The sequence below is a fragment of the Passer domesticus genome, chromosome 10, assembly GCF_036417665.1.
Source record: "Passer domesticus isolate bPasDom1 chromosome 10, bPasDom1.hap1, whole genome shotgun sequence".
Taxonomy (NCBI): Eukaryota; Metazoa; Chordata; class Aves; order Passeriformes; family Passeridae; genus Passer; species Passer domesticus.
The window spans coordinates 33,965,897-33,980,803 of NC_087483.1; the positions used below are offsets into that span (position 1 = coordinate 33,965,897).

Genomic DNA, 14,907 nt, shown 5'->3' on the forward strand with positions numbered 1-14,907 from the left:
CTATGTCACTGGCACAGCGCTTGCTACAATTCAGATTTAGCATCACAGCTGCTGGAATTTATGGGAAAAAAAAAGAAAAAAAAAAAGCCAACAGACCACCTCATGCAGCCATGCCAGACTCCATCCCATCCCTCAAGCAAAGAGCTTGCTTGGCCTCAGCCTACCCTTTGTTTTCTTTCATAGCTATAAAAAGGAGTTTTAAATTACTTTTAAAAACTTCAGCAAATCCCAAACCAGCTATGATGTGCTTCCCAGCACCAGACATCCTCCACAGGGACAGAGGCAAGCAGGTGCAACACAAGATGCATAACTGGCTTTTCTGCGGAGCAGCAGAGCTCTAGCCCTCCTGCTGGAAAGGAAATTTGAGCAGAGGTGTGTCCTTGCAGCAACTGCTACACCAGTAACTTACAACCTGTCTTTATAGCATTGATGCCCTGCTTGCTTTTAAATATACTCCTTTTGGGTGGGATGATGCTTTCAAAGCAATGTGGTCTTCTGGAGAACTCCCAGGCAGTAGTGCTCCTAATTACTTCACAGTTGAGTTTAATTTTTCCCCCGTCTACCTTCAAACACTTTTTTTGTGCTTGCTCACCCATCTTTCCACTCATGCATCAGCAGGGAGAGCCCCACACACCCCCCAGTCCAGGCACTGTCAGGGTGGAACTGGCCTTTCCCACTGGATCCCAGCAGGGATCTGCAGGGCAATTCCAAACCCAGAGTATTGCCTGCCTCATCATCAGCAGTGACAAAATCACTAGCCAGGGTACAGGAAAATTAACACAAACATCCTCTATCCGCCTAACAACACAATCACCTCAAACAGCCTGAAACTTACAACCAAAGCTTACAGCCCCAGTCTGAAATATGCAGGGCAAGATAAACAGCAGTGGAAAAAACACCACTTCCCTGGAGAAAACATAAAAAGTAACTATTTTTTCCAAGTTTACACTTGTTTGGAATTTTTGTCCAAGGTTTTCAGCTACGGAAATATTTTAGTTGCTTGCAAGCAGGCAAATTTTAAAGAACAGCCTTTGCCCTGATCCAACTGAGGGAATTATGTCCGAGGGCTAATCCAGGCAATTATGTTCAAGGTAAATTATTTGACCTTGGACTGATGAGGTTTTAAAACCATTTCAGCAAACACAGCTAAATAACTTGTCTACCTTTGTTTAAGCAAAGCTGACTGGCTACAGCTTTCCCAGTGAATGACTTGTTTTCCCAGTGGGAGAAAAATCCATACATAAAACAGCTTTAGGAGTCTTTAATACAGCTTTTCTCTAATAAGTAACAGCCTGAAACACAATCTTTCCTTTCACCTGTGACACACCAGGGGATTACACCAAATACTTCATCTTTAAAAGAAGATTGTTTCTGCCTAGGCAGCAAAGGATGGCACATGTAGGAAAAATCCAACTTATGACAACAAAAAAGCCTCAGGGGATTCAAGCCAGTGCTGGCTTACTCTTTCCTAGGGAAATACATCAGTGTGCAAGAGATGTGCATAGTTACATCAAAATAACAACACCTCTGCTCATCTCTGTGGGATGCAGGCAGCAGACAAACCTGCAGGGAGACAGCCTTTGACTTTGACTCCCCTGCTCCTGCCAAAGCTGGGAGCCCAGGATCAACCACCAGACTGACTCTGCCTCCTTGGGGGTTCAAGTTTTGCTGTAGGAACAAGGAGCTACAGGGATTGCTTCTACCCACCTATCCAAGACCAAGTAAATTCAGTTTAAAAAGCAAGGCCACCTCCCTGTTTAACACCTCACATGATCCTTATTTGGTGGGCTAAAACTCCAGTTGACTGGAAACCCAGTTCTGATGAGGACGATGCAGTTTTTGCTCTTAACTGTGGAAGCCTCTAAACCTCTCCCTCCTCGTTCCCATAAGAAAGGGAGCACAGACTCCTCCAGAAACAGATTCCCGGCACACTCCAGCCCCGTTTTGGGTCAGCTCTCGCACTGCCACCACACGGAGGGGCACGAGGGAGGGAAGGCTCCTACCTGAGCAGAGGACTCCCTTGTACCTGGCGCAGGAGAAGTCGTCGCACTCGCAGAAGGGCCCGTAGATGTTGCCGAACTCGCTCTCGTAGCACTGGCACTGGTTGCAGCTGCACTCGCCCCTGCCGCTGCACAGGGGCTTGCCCTCGGCCTCGCGGCACAGCGCCTGGTGCAGCTCGCCGCCGGCCCCCTCCTGGCACTCGCAGCGGGCCCCCAGGTAGCCGGGGTCGCAGTCGCAGAGCCCGCAGGCGTAGGTCCCGTTGCCGCTGCATTTGCCGCTGGCCGGCGCGGCCCGGCCGGTGCAGCCGCACTGGCAGCTGTAGGTCACCGCCACCTCCAGCGTGTCCCGGAAGCCGGCCGGCTTGATGGTGAAGCTGTGGGAAGCGTCCTCGGCGGGGCAGCTCCGCGCCTCCACGGCCACCTCGAAGGAAACCTGGGGGGAGATGGAAGGTGACAGGCACGGGCCCAGAGCAGGTGCCAATGGTGCTCCCCGGCAAATGTGCTGGGAAAAATCCATGGAGGGATTCCACGGACCGGGGCCCAGCTCAGCGTGTCAGAGCTTCACTCCCAGGTGTACAAAAAACCCCAAACAATTCCACATCCAGCAAGGGTATCTGCAGCTCAGTGCACCAACATCTGCCAGTCCCGTGAGGGCTGGGCATCCAAAGCATTTTAAAACTCTCTGTTGTCAGCCATTCACAGCAATTTTCCCCATCAGGCACCAGTGGTTTCAGTGAAGTGGGAAGGAACCTGCCTATTCCCATGAAACAAACACGGCAAAACTCTAGCAAATAACCCAGTTTTCACGCTACTAAAAATAGAAAACTCTCTCAAAACAAGCACTATCAAAGATCTAACCAGCACAGCAAAGAACCCAAGATGCCTATAAGGTTAGAGGGTTTTATGGGACTCCTGATTTGCATGTGGAAATGTGTGTCAGCCCCACAGTCCCAAGCTTTTGGCATGCTGCTCACAGGCCATGTGAATGGATGCTTCCATCAAGCATGGCCTCAGAAGGGTTCTACACACCATTGAATGGTTATACTTCACACCCCTACTCATTTTATGTTGCTACAATCCAGTGTCAGGGATTTTCTCCTTGAGAAAACCAAGACCATACTTTGGTTGCTTGCTTAGCCCCGGATTTAATCCTGCTCTTTGTTAGGGCTGGTCAGCGCTGCCCAGAGCTGCCAGTTAGCAAGGAGGATTAACCTTATTCCAAGGAAATGGGACCCTTTCCTGGGCCTCAGGAAGGAATGCTTTCTCTCTGGGGACATTTGGGGGTCACCTCAAGCTCTCACTGACTTCACTGTCCCACAGGTCAAGGGGTGATGTGCAGATGAAGACACAGCAGCCTCCCCTGGCAGGAGCGCTGCACCCCCAAGAAACCTCCCTTGACCCCCTCCCATTCCCAAGGCCTGAAGCAATTAGGATGGAAGCTCAAATTACAGAGGAGGAGATCAGAAAGCAAGCTAAGGAGATCAGGGTAATCCTGCTCCCTTTCACCCACTGACACCCACAGCCCCAGGACTAAACCCTGGCAGATTAGGGCCCAGTGCCAGCATGATCCTCTTTGTGGAAACTTCCCTAGCAGGAGTCAAATCTCCTGAAAGCAATGGGGCAGAAAGCAGCTGAAAAGAGGGTGTGGCGGTACACGACCTCACAATCCTGTGGTATCTCTGCCTGTGCAGGTACCTTGACACTCAGGGTGCCTCTAAAATGGAGCGGTGCCAGTGCCAGCTCCCTGCTGCCCTCACGGCCAGACCCTTTATGGCACAAGCTGCAGCAGCTGGAGCCATTCCCCTGCTCCTGCCAAAGCTGGGAGCCCAGGATCAACCACCAGACTGACTCTGCTTCCTTGGGGGTTCAAGTTTTGCTGTAGGAACAAGGAGCTACAGGGATTGCTTCTACCCACCTATCCAAGACCAAGTAAATTCAGTTTAAAAAGCAAGGCCACCTCCCTGTTTAACACCTCACATGATCCTTATTTGGTGAGGTAAAACTCCAGCTACTGTTGACTCTTTCAAACTATTTTTATATGCCACAGCACTGAGAGCTCTGGTATGTTTGCAGAGTCACTCTTCTCAAATAAGGCAATCAGGCTGCTAATGAGCCCACACCCATGGCCTCGGACAGCAAAAGTCTGAAGAAAGGCAGGAGATTCCCCACCAACCTGAGCGCTCTTGCCCTAGCCCTGCAGCCCAGCAACTCATTTATCTGCAACAACACTCAATTTAAACAAGCAAAGCTCAGCTTCGCTGCTTTTTCAAAAGCACAGGATAGATTATGCCATGTTAACATTTATTTCAGCCTGTGCTGCCATCCAATAACCTAGGAATTGAACACAGGAGAGGAGGGCTGCTGCCTATGGAATTTCACAGGTGAGAGTGTGATGTGAATATCTGTGAATAAGGGAAAAAAGTCCATTTTTGACTATTGCATCCTGCTGCCTGATCCGGACCTTTAGCTCAGTACTGTAGACAGGATGCTTGTATTCCCTCTTTCCTCACAGCTCACGTTGGACTGACCTGCATCACCCAGAACTATTTTCTAGCAGGGCCACTCTCTGTGGGTTTCTGTATCATCATGAGGAAAATGAGCAAAACTGTGTTTTGTTGCCCAGAACCACTCATCACCGGAGGGAAGCAGGTGAAAGAGCCTCTCCAGGGCACAGATTAAAAGGCAGACTCACCGTATCTCCAATTTTGAGGTCCCCACACTTCCTGAGCCCAGGATAGGACAACCCATCCTGGCACGTGGCAGTGAAGGTCAAGCCAATGTCCTCAGGGCTGTCCCAGACTGTGAGCTCCACCTTGGACCGAATACTCTGGAAACACAATGGGAAAGCAAACCATTAAGCTCCCGAAGACACAAGGGTTTCTTCTGCTTTAGTCTCTTCTCCCGGTGTTTCCAGAGGGTGGACAGGATATCTCTGCACCTACATGAAAAAAAATCACCCCTGCACACACATTGACATTTGAATTTGACTCAACCAGCCCAGAAGAGTTCTGATGATCACAACTAGGTTCACAGGGAGCTGCCTACCACCCCTGCAGGGTGTCATGGACACTGCACCAGCACTGGAAACATACGGGTGCACAAGACAAAAAAGAAAACCTTGACCAGAAACAGAAAATCTCTGAATTAAAGGTCAGAGCTTTCTGTGCACATCTGCACCTTCTTCTCCCCATAAACCAGCTCCTGAGCAAAGTGCAAAGCCTGATTCTCCACTTTCAGCTGTCCTACAATGTCTGTTGTGCAGAGAAGATGTGAAACTGCACTAACTCTGTCTTGCTTTCTTCATTTCACCCAACCGGTCAGAAAAATGTATTTTCCCTCTTAGATGAAAAAGCTGAACAAAAAGCACCCTTTCATAAGTGTCAGCTGGAAACAGCACCATGGGAAAAAATTAATGAAAAATCTCTTTCTTTGAAACAACTTTTCAAAGTGAAGAGCATTTTCCATCTGTGAGGTTTTGGTGTGCTTCTACCCCTTTCTTCTGCTTCTCAACTCTGCCCTGCTGCATACACAGACTTTTTAAGTCACAACAAAATGAAGTTTATAAATATTAATTCAGAATGACATTGTTTTGTTTAATTCTTTCAACGGCTGGAACTGATTTTCATACCAGTGGTGTCCAAAAACGACAAAGTTTTTCAAAATGGAGCTTTTTGTACAAATATGCTTATTATCCAAAGCCAGCTTCCAGCTCCATCCCTCTTCCCCTTGTACCCAGCCCTCACCAAAGAGGCCAGATTAAGGAAAAGTGATAATTCAGACCTCTTGCCAGTACATGTGATGACAAAAGCAGGGTCCACATGCCAGCAAAGACCCAGTGCTTCTAGAAATGGACAGGAAATAAATGAGTTTTGGCTGGGTGAATCCAAACAGTCCTTGAGGAAAGAAAGGAATAATTCCCATCTCTCCACCGTAACAGAGAAGCTGTTCATGGGGTAGCAACTGGGATCGTAGGGACTGTGGACTGAACGCTGCATGTGCCAATTGCCAATTAATCTATGGATGCTGCTCTGCTCAAACCATCCTGTAGAAATTAGCTGCTACACTGATATGCTCCCCTGTCTTCTTCCCCAGAGCATCCCATCAGCAGCATGGCAGGAAAGAGGACACCAGGCCACGCCTCAGTATGGCCATGCACAGGCTCATCCTATGTTCCTACACAAATCCTCTTAGTCCTGTATAGTGCTGCTGTTACCCTAAATGCAGTGTCATTATTTTCAGCCCCTTGGCACTGTACACACCAGTGTCTTCTAACAACACCACAGAGGGCAACTGGCGGCTGCAACAAGAAACACTCCCAGGACCTGCCTGGATTTGGTTTAGGAAAGTGCTTCTTAAACCAGCATCCCATTGCTTTCATCTCAGCCCTGTGTCTGGGCACAGCCTTCCACGAGCCATCTCTCAGGTATCTTGAGATTTGGGGGAAGGGCAGGGAGAAAGCAGTCCCTGTTCTCTTTTACTTCACACCTGATGGGATGAGGGAGAGGGGACAGCATGCTGGGCAGATGAAAAGGGAGATGGAAGATGAAGAGATGGGGAAAAGAGATCTTGAGGGCAATGTAAGCCCTGAGCAAGTCTGATGTGTGCATCAGTGAGGGGAAGCAGATGAGAGAGGACCAGAGATGGAGAAAACACTGAAGGGGAGGGACTGAGCCCAGGCCCAGAACATCAGCCACTGCCACCCTGCAGAAGACAGTCCCTGTTTGCAGATGAAGGATTTCTCCAGGCTCAGACTTTCCTTTGCACAGAGAATAAAAAAAGGTTCACTCCCATTTGGGAAACAGAATTTTAGTAATCTCCTTCAGTGAGAATTTCCTCTGTCATTTCAGGAAAAAAACAAAGCTACCAAGAGGAGACAGGCTGGGTGGGTGCCAGGTTTCCAGTGGCCCCAGGCTGACCATGGCACAGGCAGGAGCTGCCAGCTCCCCACAGCATTCCTGGGGGTCCACCCACACCTATCACCCAGCTGAACAGGCAGGAAACTAACCCCAGTCTCAGCAGTCAGGCAACCCACAGAGCTCATTCCACCTTGGTCAAGCACCCAAGTGGTTTCCAGGCAGCTCTGCTGGAAAGCTCACAAGCAAAAAAAGGAAGCAGTGGTGCAGCTACAGGATTCCCAATGGTTTTCATCAGCTTCAGCAGTATTGATCTGCAAAGGCTTGAGGGGTGGTGAAATGGAGGCATGGATGCATCTTACAGCTGCAAAAACAAGGCAAAGGGAGGTTTCTACCTGAGGGCACTGAGGCCACATGCAAAGTCAACGTGGAATAAATATTAATTTATTTCTCCCCAGCCAAGCATCTCAGTCACAAGACTCTCCAACCTCAAGGGGACAAACTGGGACAACTGGGCTTTTGATTAGCAGTGTCTCCTGGGCCTCATTAGCAGCATTAACTATTCATTGCCTTCCTTAGAGGGTGAAACTTTGGGAAGCACTCTTCCCAAGGGCATAACCATTAACTGCAGGGAGATGGGAGACAAGAAGGAAGAACTTTATAGATCACACAAAGCACACCACAACCCTACATGGATTCTGGATGTGTAAACTCCTCCAAGGAAGTTCTTATTGACTCCCTGCACTAATGAACATAGTACCAAGAAGAGCTTGCAGCCACTGAAAGCTGTGCCCACAGGTCCCATGCACGAACAACTCTACCTATTATGGGGTCACATCTCCATGCCCAACACCCAAGGAAAATCCTTGCAGGATCACGAAGACCTGACCCATAAGAATTCAGAGAGAAGTAGGCACAAATGTTGACACTAATTATGCTATGAACATGCAATTTAGCTGCTTCTAATTGGTCTGCTTCCCTGATCTGCATGGAGATGGATGACATCAGGTCAGCAGTACAACTCCAGGTCCTTTGCTGTCCTCCTCACTGTGCCAGGGCAGGCTGCAGCAGGGCTCCTTTGGGAGCACGGTGATACTCATGGGGTGTTGAAAACCAATGTGGGCTGCATGAAGAGCAAGGCAAGAATGAAACCTTACCTGGGCCCAGTTGCATCCTTGATAGGCCTCTAAAAGAAAGAATCTATTTTACCTACTGGTAGGGTGCTCTGAGAGAGACCTGTTTTAGATGGGGGCTGTGTTTGGGGGTAATTCTGCACACAGGAAACATTAGGTAAAATTTCTGCTGTCCCACAGGCTCTCTTGGGTATCCATGCTTCTTGTCTTGCTCACACATCTTGTTTCCCTCCCCAGGGTGGACATCCCAGCTCCAGCAGTGTGGAGAGGACAGGGGAGGGAGGCAGCCAAGCTGGGTGGAGCTCACCGGGGGGAGCTGAGCTGGCCAAGCTCTTAGCCCTTTTCACTTCAGCAGCTGTGGTATTAAAATGCACTTACGTTGTAGGCTTTGACAATCAGCTCAATGATATTCTTGGAATCTTTGTGCAAAATCTCCACTGTTGTTCCAGGGATCAAAGAGGTAAAGTTCTTAAAAAAAAAAAAAAAAAAAGAAGAAAAATTAAAATGTTGAGGTGCAGAGTGGAAAGCAGAGGATGAGGAGGGATTGATCCCATGCCAGGGACACAGGCCACACACACTGCCCCATCACCCAGTGGTGTACATGGTATGTTTTGGCTCCGGTTAATGTGGAGCTTTCAAAAGTAAAGCACTGCTAATGAAGCATGTCAAATATTAAACAAAGCTCATGGCCATGGGTCAGGAGCAAACATACCTGGCTCTGCTGCTGTGGGGGGCAAGACCCAGCTGCTGTGCACTCGGGAAAGCTGGCACTGCAGGGAGGGAGGGGTGGCTGTCCCAACTTCCCTCCCAACCCTGAGCATCCCCAGGAGAGGGGGTGGAGAACAAGCTCAGCCCTCCCACTCCCCATGGGTGAACAGCAGCATCCCCACCATAGCAACACGGCTGCTTGTTGTTCCTGCTTGAGCCTGGAGGGCCTCAGCAGAGGTTTCCAAAAGCAACCCCGCCTGAAACACCACCCCTGCATCCGCAGAGCAGCAAAACCCCGCAGGGCAGCTCTGGACACAGGCTGGTCTTTGTGCCTTGGGTCAACTTCCCTTTTGAAGGGGAGAGCAGGAATGGCAGGAGAGTTCAAATTGTGTGTGGCACGTCAGGGCCCTGGACTCCGTGATGGAAAAACACAGCTGGGCAGAAACGCTGTGCATGATTAGGTAATGGGATTAAGTCACTGCAGAATGGGCCGAGCAGGTTTCTGCTCTCTGGCACGCTGCACCCTGGCAGCCATCCGAACATCCAGATTAACATGGAGTCTATTTTAGCTCTTCACATGCTCACTAACACACATATATCTGTTTGCTCTAAGAAGCTTTAGTGCTTTCTGCTGAAAGGACCAGCAGGGCTGAGCCTTGTCTGCCTGCACTGGGCAGCCTGTGGCCACATGCATGCACCCTTACCACTGCACACACGTGTTTGCCACTGCACACACATGTTTGCAGCTGCCTCCACTCCCCAGGGCCTCAGGAGGCATTTCACTCTCCCCCCAGCTCAGGCAACTCGGCAGCACTTACCTTGTAGAGGATGTAATGACTTTTTGTAACAGCAAAAATCAGGTGGATGTTGTTTTCAGCAAGTTTCTCCCCAAGAAGTGCCAGGGAAGGATAATCCTAGGGGGAAAAACAGGCAGAAAGACTGGTGGCTAAAACAGAAAAAAATACTAATTTCATTGCTTTTCTCTTCCCAATAGCAAAATTCATTCCAGACACACGGCATGTTTTGTTGTGGGATGAAGTCCTTGATGTACTAGCACAATCCCAACGGAAATAGTAGAAATCTGTTAAATATTTCTACAGCACTGCTCACTAAAATGCATGACTGACAACACCACTAGCCACAGCAATACCCAAAACACAGGGTTATTTCTTTCCCCTTTCTATTTTGCCATCAGCAGATGCACATGTGCTAAATGGCTGCTACCTCAAGGGGTCAGAGGTAGGGAGATCCAGAACTACAGAAAGTGGAAATATACCAAATTTTTTTCTCCTAAAGCAGAAACATCCTTTGCCTGTTCTTTCTGCATACTGGGACCACAAAGAGATTACAATAAGCTCTTTAATTCTGCAGATTTCCCAGGCAGAGAGGATGGCAGGGAGACACTGCTCTAGCAACAAAAGAATGAAGCAGGGCTCAGCTTCTAGAGAGCAGCTTGAGTTTAAAACTCCTGCTGGCTTCTGAAGTGCTGTCCTTGGGAAAAAACATCTCATTTACTTGAAGACTGGAGGGTGGATTGAGAGCCTCTGAGATTCAAACATGGGAACACCAAGGCAGCATCCCCATGCCAGCTCCCCAGCACTGACTCCACATAAGGGAGCCAGTTTGGGGACTGTGCTCCCTTCCATATACATCCACTTGATAGGATTGCACAGGGGGTTCCACTGTAGAGACCAGCTTCTGACCTTAACACAGGCACCCAATTTCCCTTCCCTTCACAGGGTAACATTCAGGAATAAAAATCATAATTAGTGCATGTGATCTGCTGAATAAAGCACCTTTCTGCAGAAGGATGGAATAATGAAGTCGCAGGCACAAGCTCATTCATCCCAGAAGTTTCCTCCACTGAGTTCAATTTTTAAAAAGGCCTAGTTCGCCTGTTTATTAGTAAGACTTATGTTAGTGTGGTGTTCAAAGGCTATACATAAAAGGAGCATTTTGTTGTACTTGCTAGTGTAGTCACATCAAGGTAGATACACCCTCCTCAGGAAGAGTCCTCTGGACAGTTCTCAGACTCCACCCTCCTCAGACATATTTTAGAAAACAGATGACGTATTCTGTTTCCTCTACACTTTGCAGGCAAAATGTAATGTTTTTCAGGACACCAAGTTACTTTTCCACCCCTTGCAACAAGCTTTGAAGGAACTCACTAAGTCACCAACTCATTTTTGACCATCACAGAAGCATTCCCTACGGGGGAATGCCCGAAGGGAGAGCAAATTTTATTTGCAAATTGCAGAAGCTGGGTTAAACCAGGCACTGCATTTGCCAAATTCTGCTGGAGTAGGGGTTGGCTGGTCTCCAGAGAGGTTCTCGAGGTCTCCAAGGGCTGGGCCCTGTGCCCCACTCACCAGCTGGCTGGACGCGCTGTACTCGTTGGCTTCGTTCAGGTGGCACTGGCCATCGTGGGGCTGCACCAGCCCCCCCAGCTTCCCATCCAGGGCTATGTGGGGCACATCATCCGTGGTGAAGACCAGCAGGTGAGATGCCTCCTTACGCCAGCCAATCTTCTCCTGGGGGAAAGCAAACCCTGTGAGACAGCAGCCTGCCCCTGCCAACGCTTCACCCCTCACCCTGCACATGGTCCCAGCCATGTGCCTGGCCAGCAGCACACCCATTAGCATTAATTAGGAGAGTACCATGCTCCTGATCACCCATCCCTGGTATGAAAACAAAATGTCAGGAGCCCATCCAGCATTTCCCAGCATCTCCTTCCAACACACTTAATTTAAAAGGCATGAGGAGGTATGTGGACTGTCCACCAGACCTTCTCTGCCCAGATCCAAGAGTAAGAATTTCAGCTGCTTTTATAGCCAAAGGAGACCTGCCAATTTCCTCCACAGACATTTAACCTGACCTTGTTTCCTCAGCTCTGTGGAGCGGCCAACACAACAGCAAGAGCTGCAATATCCCTGCTCAGCATTTTCATTGCTGCCCGCTCATAAAGGCTGTTTCTGAGCTGTGATGGACAAAGTGAGGTCCCTGCCTGAGGGCACTGGCTTTGGTGCAACCACACTCTGCCCTGATCCCCTTCTGCACACATCTCCTGGAAGCCATGGTGCCTCTGCTATTTCGTTGTACAACTCTACACAAACCCCAGGCAGCTTCATCCCCCTGCACCACAGCCCAGGAGGGCCAGGGTACACACAGCCAGAGCAGAGCAGGGACCTTTGCCATTGGTGCTGGCACTAATCCCACACAACCACTCTGCACAGTGCTGCTCTGAGAAACTCCTGCCTATTTAAAAGCATGGTAATGTCAAGACATGCTGTAGTGGTCCCTAGGAAAGCACTGAGGCATCAAGCACAGCACATGAAACGTCCTCTGACCCCTCCTGTGCAAGGACCAGACGTTATCACTGTCTTTTCATGAAGAGAGATGCAAGGACAGATTTTTTTTTCAAGTAAAGGGATAAGATCTAGATTACAAACATTTCCCTCCCATGGAGCTTCCCCAGGTTTCCAAGTTTCCATCAGCCCAGGAAGCAGATCTGTGCCTATAACAGCACACTGAAGCATTTTGTTGCAATGGAAGTGGAAGGAAACAGAGGTGCCCAAATGAAATTATTGCAAACCACTGTGCTGCAGCAAACCCCCTCAGTGGCTGCTCCTGCTGCCAGGTCACTGCCAAGCTGGGTGAGCAGGGGTCTTGCTGCTGGCCACGGCAGGGAGATCCTGCCACGCACAGACTGGAGGCAGAAAGTCCCATTGACCAGAGCTTCCCCTTGGGCTGGCCACACTGACCAGCTGCCAGTAAAGACACTGCCCCACACCTTCCCTGCCCACACACTTCCAGCATCCCCCTCCCTCCAGGACCTGGCTCAGAGTACCAGCACACAAATCCTTTGGGAAAGCACAAGGGAAAAGCTGGGTCACTGATGGGAACACGGTGCAGATGGAGATACCCAGCTGCTCCAGAGTTACTGCTCAGCTTATTTAGCAAAACCCAAACTCTGCCCTGTTTACAGGAAGGTGCTGGCCCTTCCTATGGAAAGCAGTGGTGTGGGCAGGGCAGGAGGGCAGAGCAGGCAGAAGGGTGTAGAATCACATATGCCAGCGCAATTTTCACCTCCAAATGTGAGTCATAGCCCAAAACCTGCTGATCTTTCCAATAAATATAACTCTTGCTTCAGGGACATTATTCTAGAGTAGATTCCTTTTTCCTCCCAATTACAGAAGGTTTATTTTCTTTATTGACATTTTAAAGACCCCCACGATGCATATAAGGCCATAGGAAGAAATTTTTGGCAACACACATCCTTTAGCATGCACCAGCACGTTACAGTCCAGCTCAGGAAGTAATGAATACTTTTTGCTCTGGGAAGCAGGATTCATTCCTCTGAAGTTACCCCACTGGACAAAAGGCTAAAACCTCGTGCCAAAATGTAACTTCTTAAGAACTCAACCCAAAAGTGATTACAGCTCTAATAATGCAAGAGGCAGTTTTCAGTCTACTCAGCCACCAGACAGAAGCCCATCCAATTCACTTTTCTTTGAGTATCCAAAGCTGATTTCTTTTTAAATGATTAAGGCCAAGAAACTCCCAAAGAGATTAGAAGGATTAATCTGAGTTTCATTTCCGTAGAAATGTGCTGCACACAAAGAAAAGGAACTGCATTCAAGCAGCAGTTACAAAGTCACTTCAGGGGTGCTGGTGCTGGTCACCTGCCTGCTAAGTCCACCTTTAAATCATGGGTTAAGAATTTCTTTGCAGACAAACTCTCCATGACTCCAACACAATTTTCCCATATAAACAATATCAGAACTGCTGTGGCAGCTCAGTTCAGGAACTCACTCCCAAAAAGCAAAGAGCACCCACAATCTCAGTGTCATTATCCAGGCACTGAAAGTATGTGATGCCTCAGAGCATCAAACCAGGGTGCCTGGAATGGGCTGGCTGAGCCAGTGCTGATCCCACACCAAAAAAAGCTGTAAACCTATGAAAAAAGCCCCCCAAGGAGGCTGGCATGCCAAGGAGCATCTCACACTGGCCTCTGCCAGCGGCCTCAAGGCACTGGAAAATACAGCTCTTCAGCATGCAGTTTCCACTGAGAAACCCAGAGCAGCACTCCGCTCCGCTTAAAGCAAATAACCAAGGAGAATTTCATTTATTTTTATTGGACTGGGATTGCTGAACAAAAAACCCTGCACTGATGCCTACCCTCTCATCTGGTTTTTGATCCTTATGGGATAAGAAGGATTTTTAAAGCAGGGGTGGGACTGGACCCAAAGCAGAGTAACATGTTTCTACAGGGCTTGGGATGCTACGGATCCTGCCCCTACTCCTACAACCAGTTGCAGTTGCCTTCTGCACCCCCAAAAAACAAACTTCTCACTCCATACAGCCAATAGTGACTGGAAAAATTGCCACAGCTGCCTCCAAATACTATTGAAAAAGCTGCAAAGCCTGTATTTCCATGCCTGAATAAATACCTACATTTATATTTTGGGCACTGAATAAAAGCCATTCAATTGCCAAGACTCAGTTGCCAGGAGACCCCCCCAGATTCATCAATTTGTCTAAAACCTCACCAGTTTTTCAGGTGCAGACCTTCTTGAAAGCAAGAAACAGATACAGGTGCAAGGCAAATATGCCTTAGGGATCAAAAGCCAAAACCTCCTTCATTTGGTATTGCTCTGAAAGGCACCTCAGTGTCTCCCAGATGCCTTGGCTATCTCCAGCTACCAGTGTCTAGCAAGCACCAACCAAAACCATTCCAAAAGACGCTTTATTTTCCAATCTAGCATTATCTTCTCACTTCATCTTAGCATTTAAGATCTCAAACTTACACATACCACCAAGCCATATGAGGCTTGCACTTAGAGAATGGCAAAAAACCAAAATACTGCAAATGGAAAATGTAATTATGGAAGGCTGATTAATATTTCTGGCATACTATTTTAGCATCAGAATAAAGGCTTATTGTCTCTGGCTCTTTCATTGCCTCGAGAATAACATTTACCATACCTTCATCTTTCAGAAAGCAGCCAAACCCTGGGCCTGCTCCTTAGTCTCTATTAGCTGTACAAACTTTCCCCATTCCTCGGGCTGAAGACCAGACCAAAACATCACTGAGTGCTACAGAGCCCTTAGGCAGCTCATGCAGAAGAAATGCTTGCTATGCATTCCAGTGTAAAAACATCTAGTCAACACAGGAGGCATTGTTTGTGACACCTCAGAAGGGGAGGAGAAGGC

The 14,907-nt window shown here is 48.5% G+C and overlaps 1 protein-coding gene across 2 annotated transcripts in view; it reads right to left on the reverse strand.

Annotated features, from left to right (window-relative positions):
- ITGB5 (integrin subunit beta 5) overlaps positions 1-14,907 on the reverse strand; it is a 57,562-nt gene that overhangs the window by 21,098 nt on the left and 21,557 nt on the right. For both annotated transcript variants that reach the window (XM_064435053.1, XM_064435052.1), the window contains exons 6-10: positions 11,064-11,225; positions 9,513-9,608; positions 8,365-8,454; positions 4,693-4,827; positions 2,004-2,433 (exon numbers count right to left, since the gene is read on the reverse strand). In XM_064435053.1, coding sequence (XP_064291123.1) covers positions 2,004-2,433; positions 4,693-4,827; positions 8,365-8,454; positions 9,513-9,608; positions 11,064-11,225 — 913 coding nt within the window. The remainder of the gene's footprint in view (positions 1-2,003; positions 2,434-4,692; positions 4,828-8,364; positions 8,455-9,512; positions 9,609-11,063; positions 11,226-14,907) is intronic.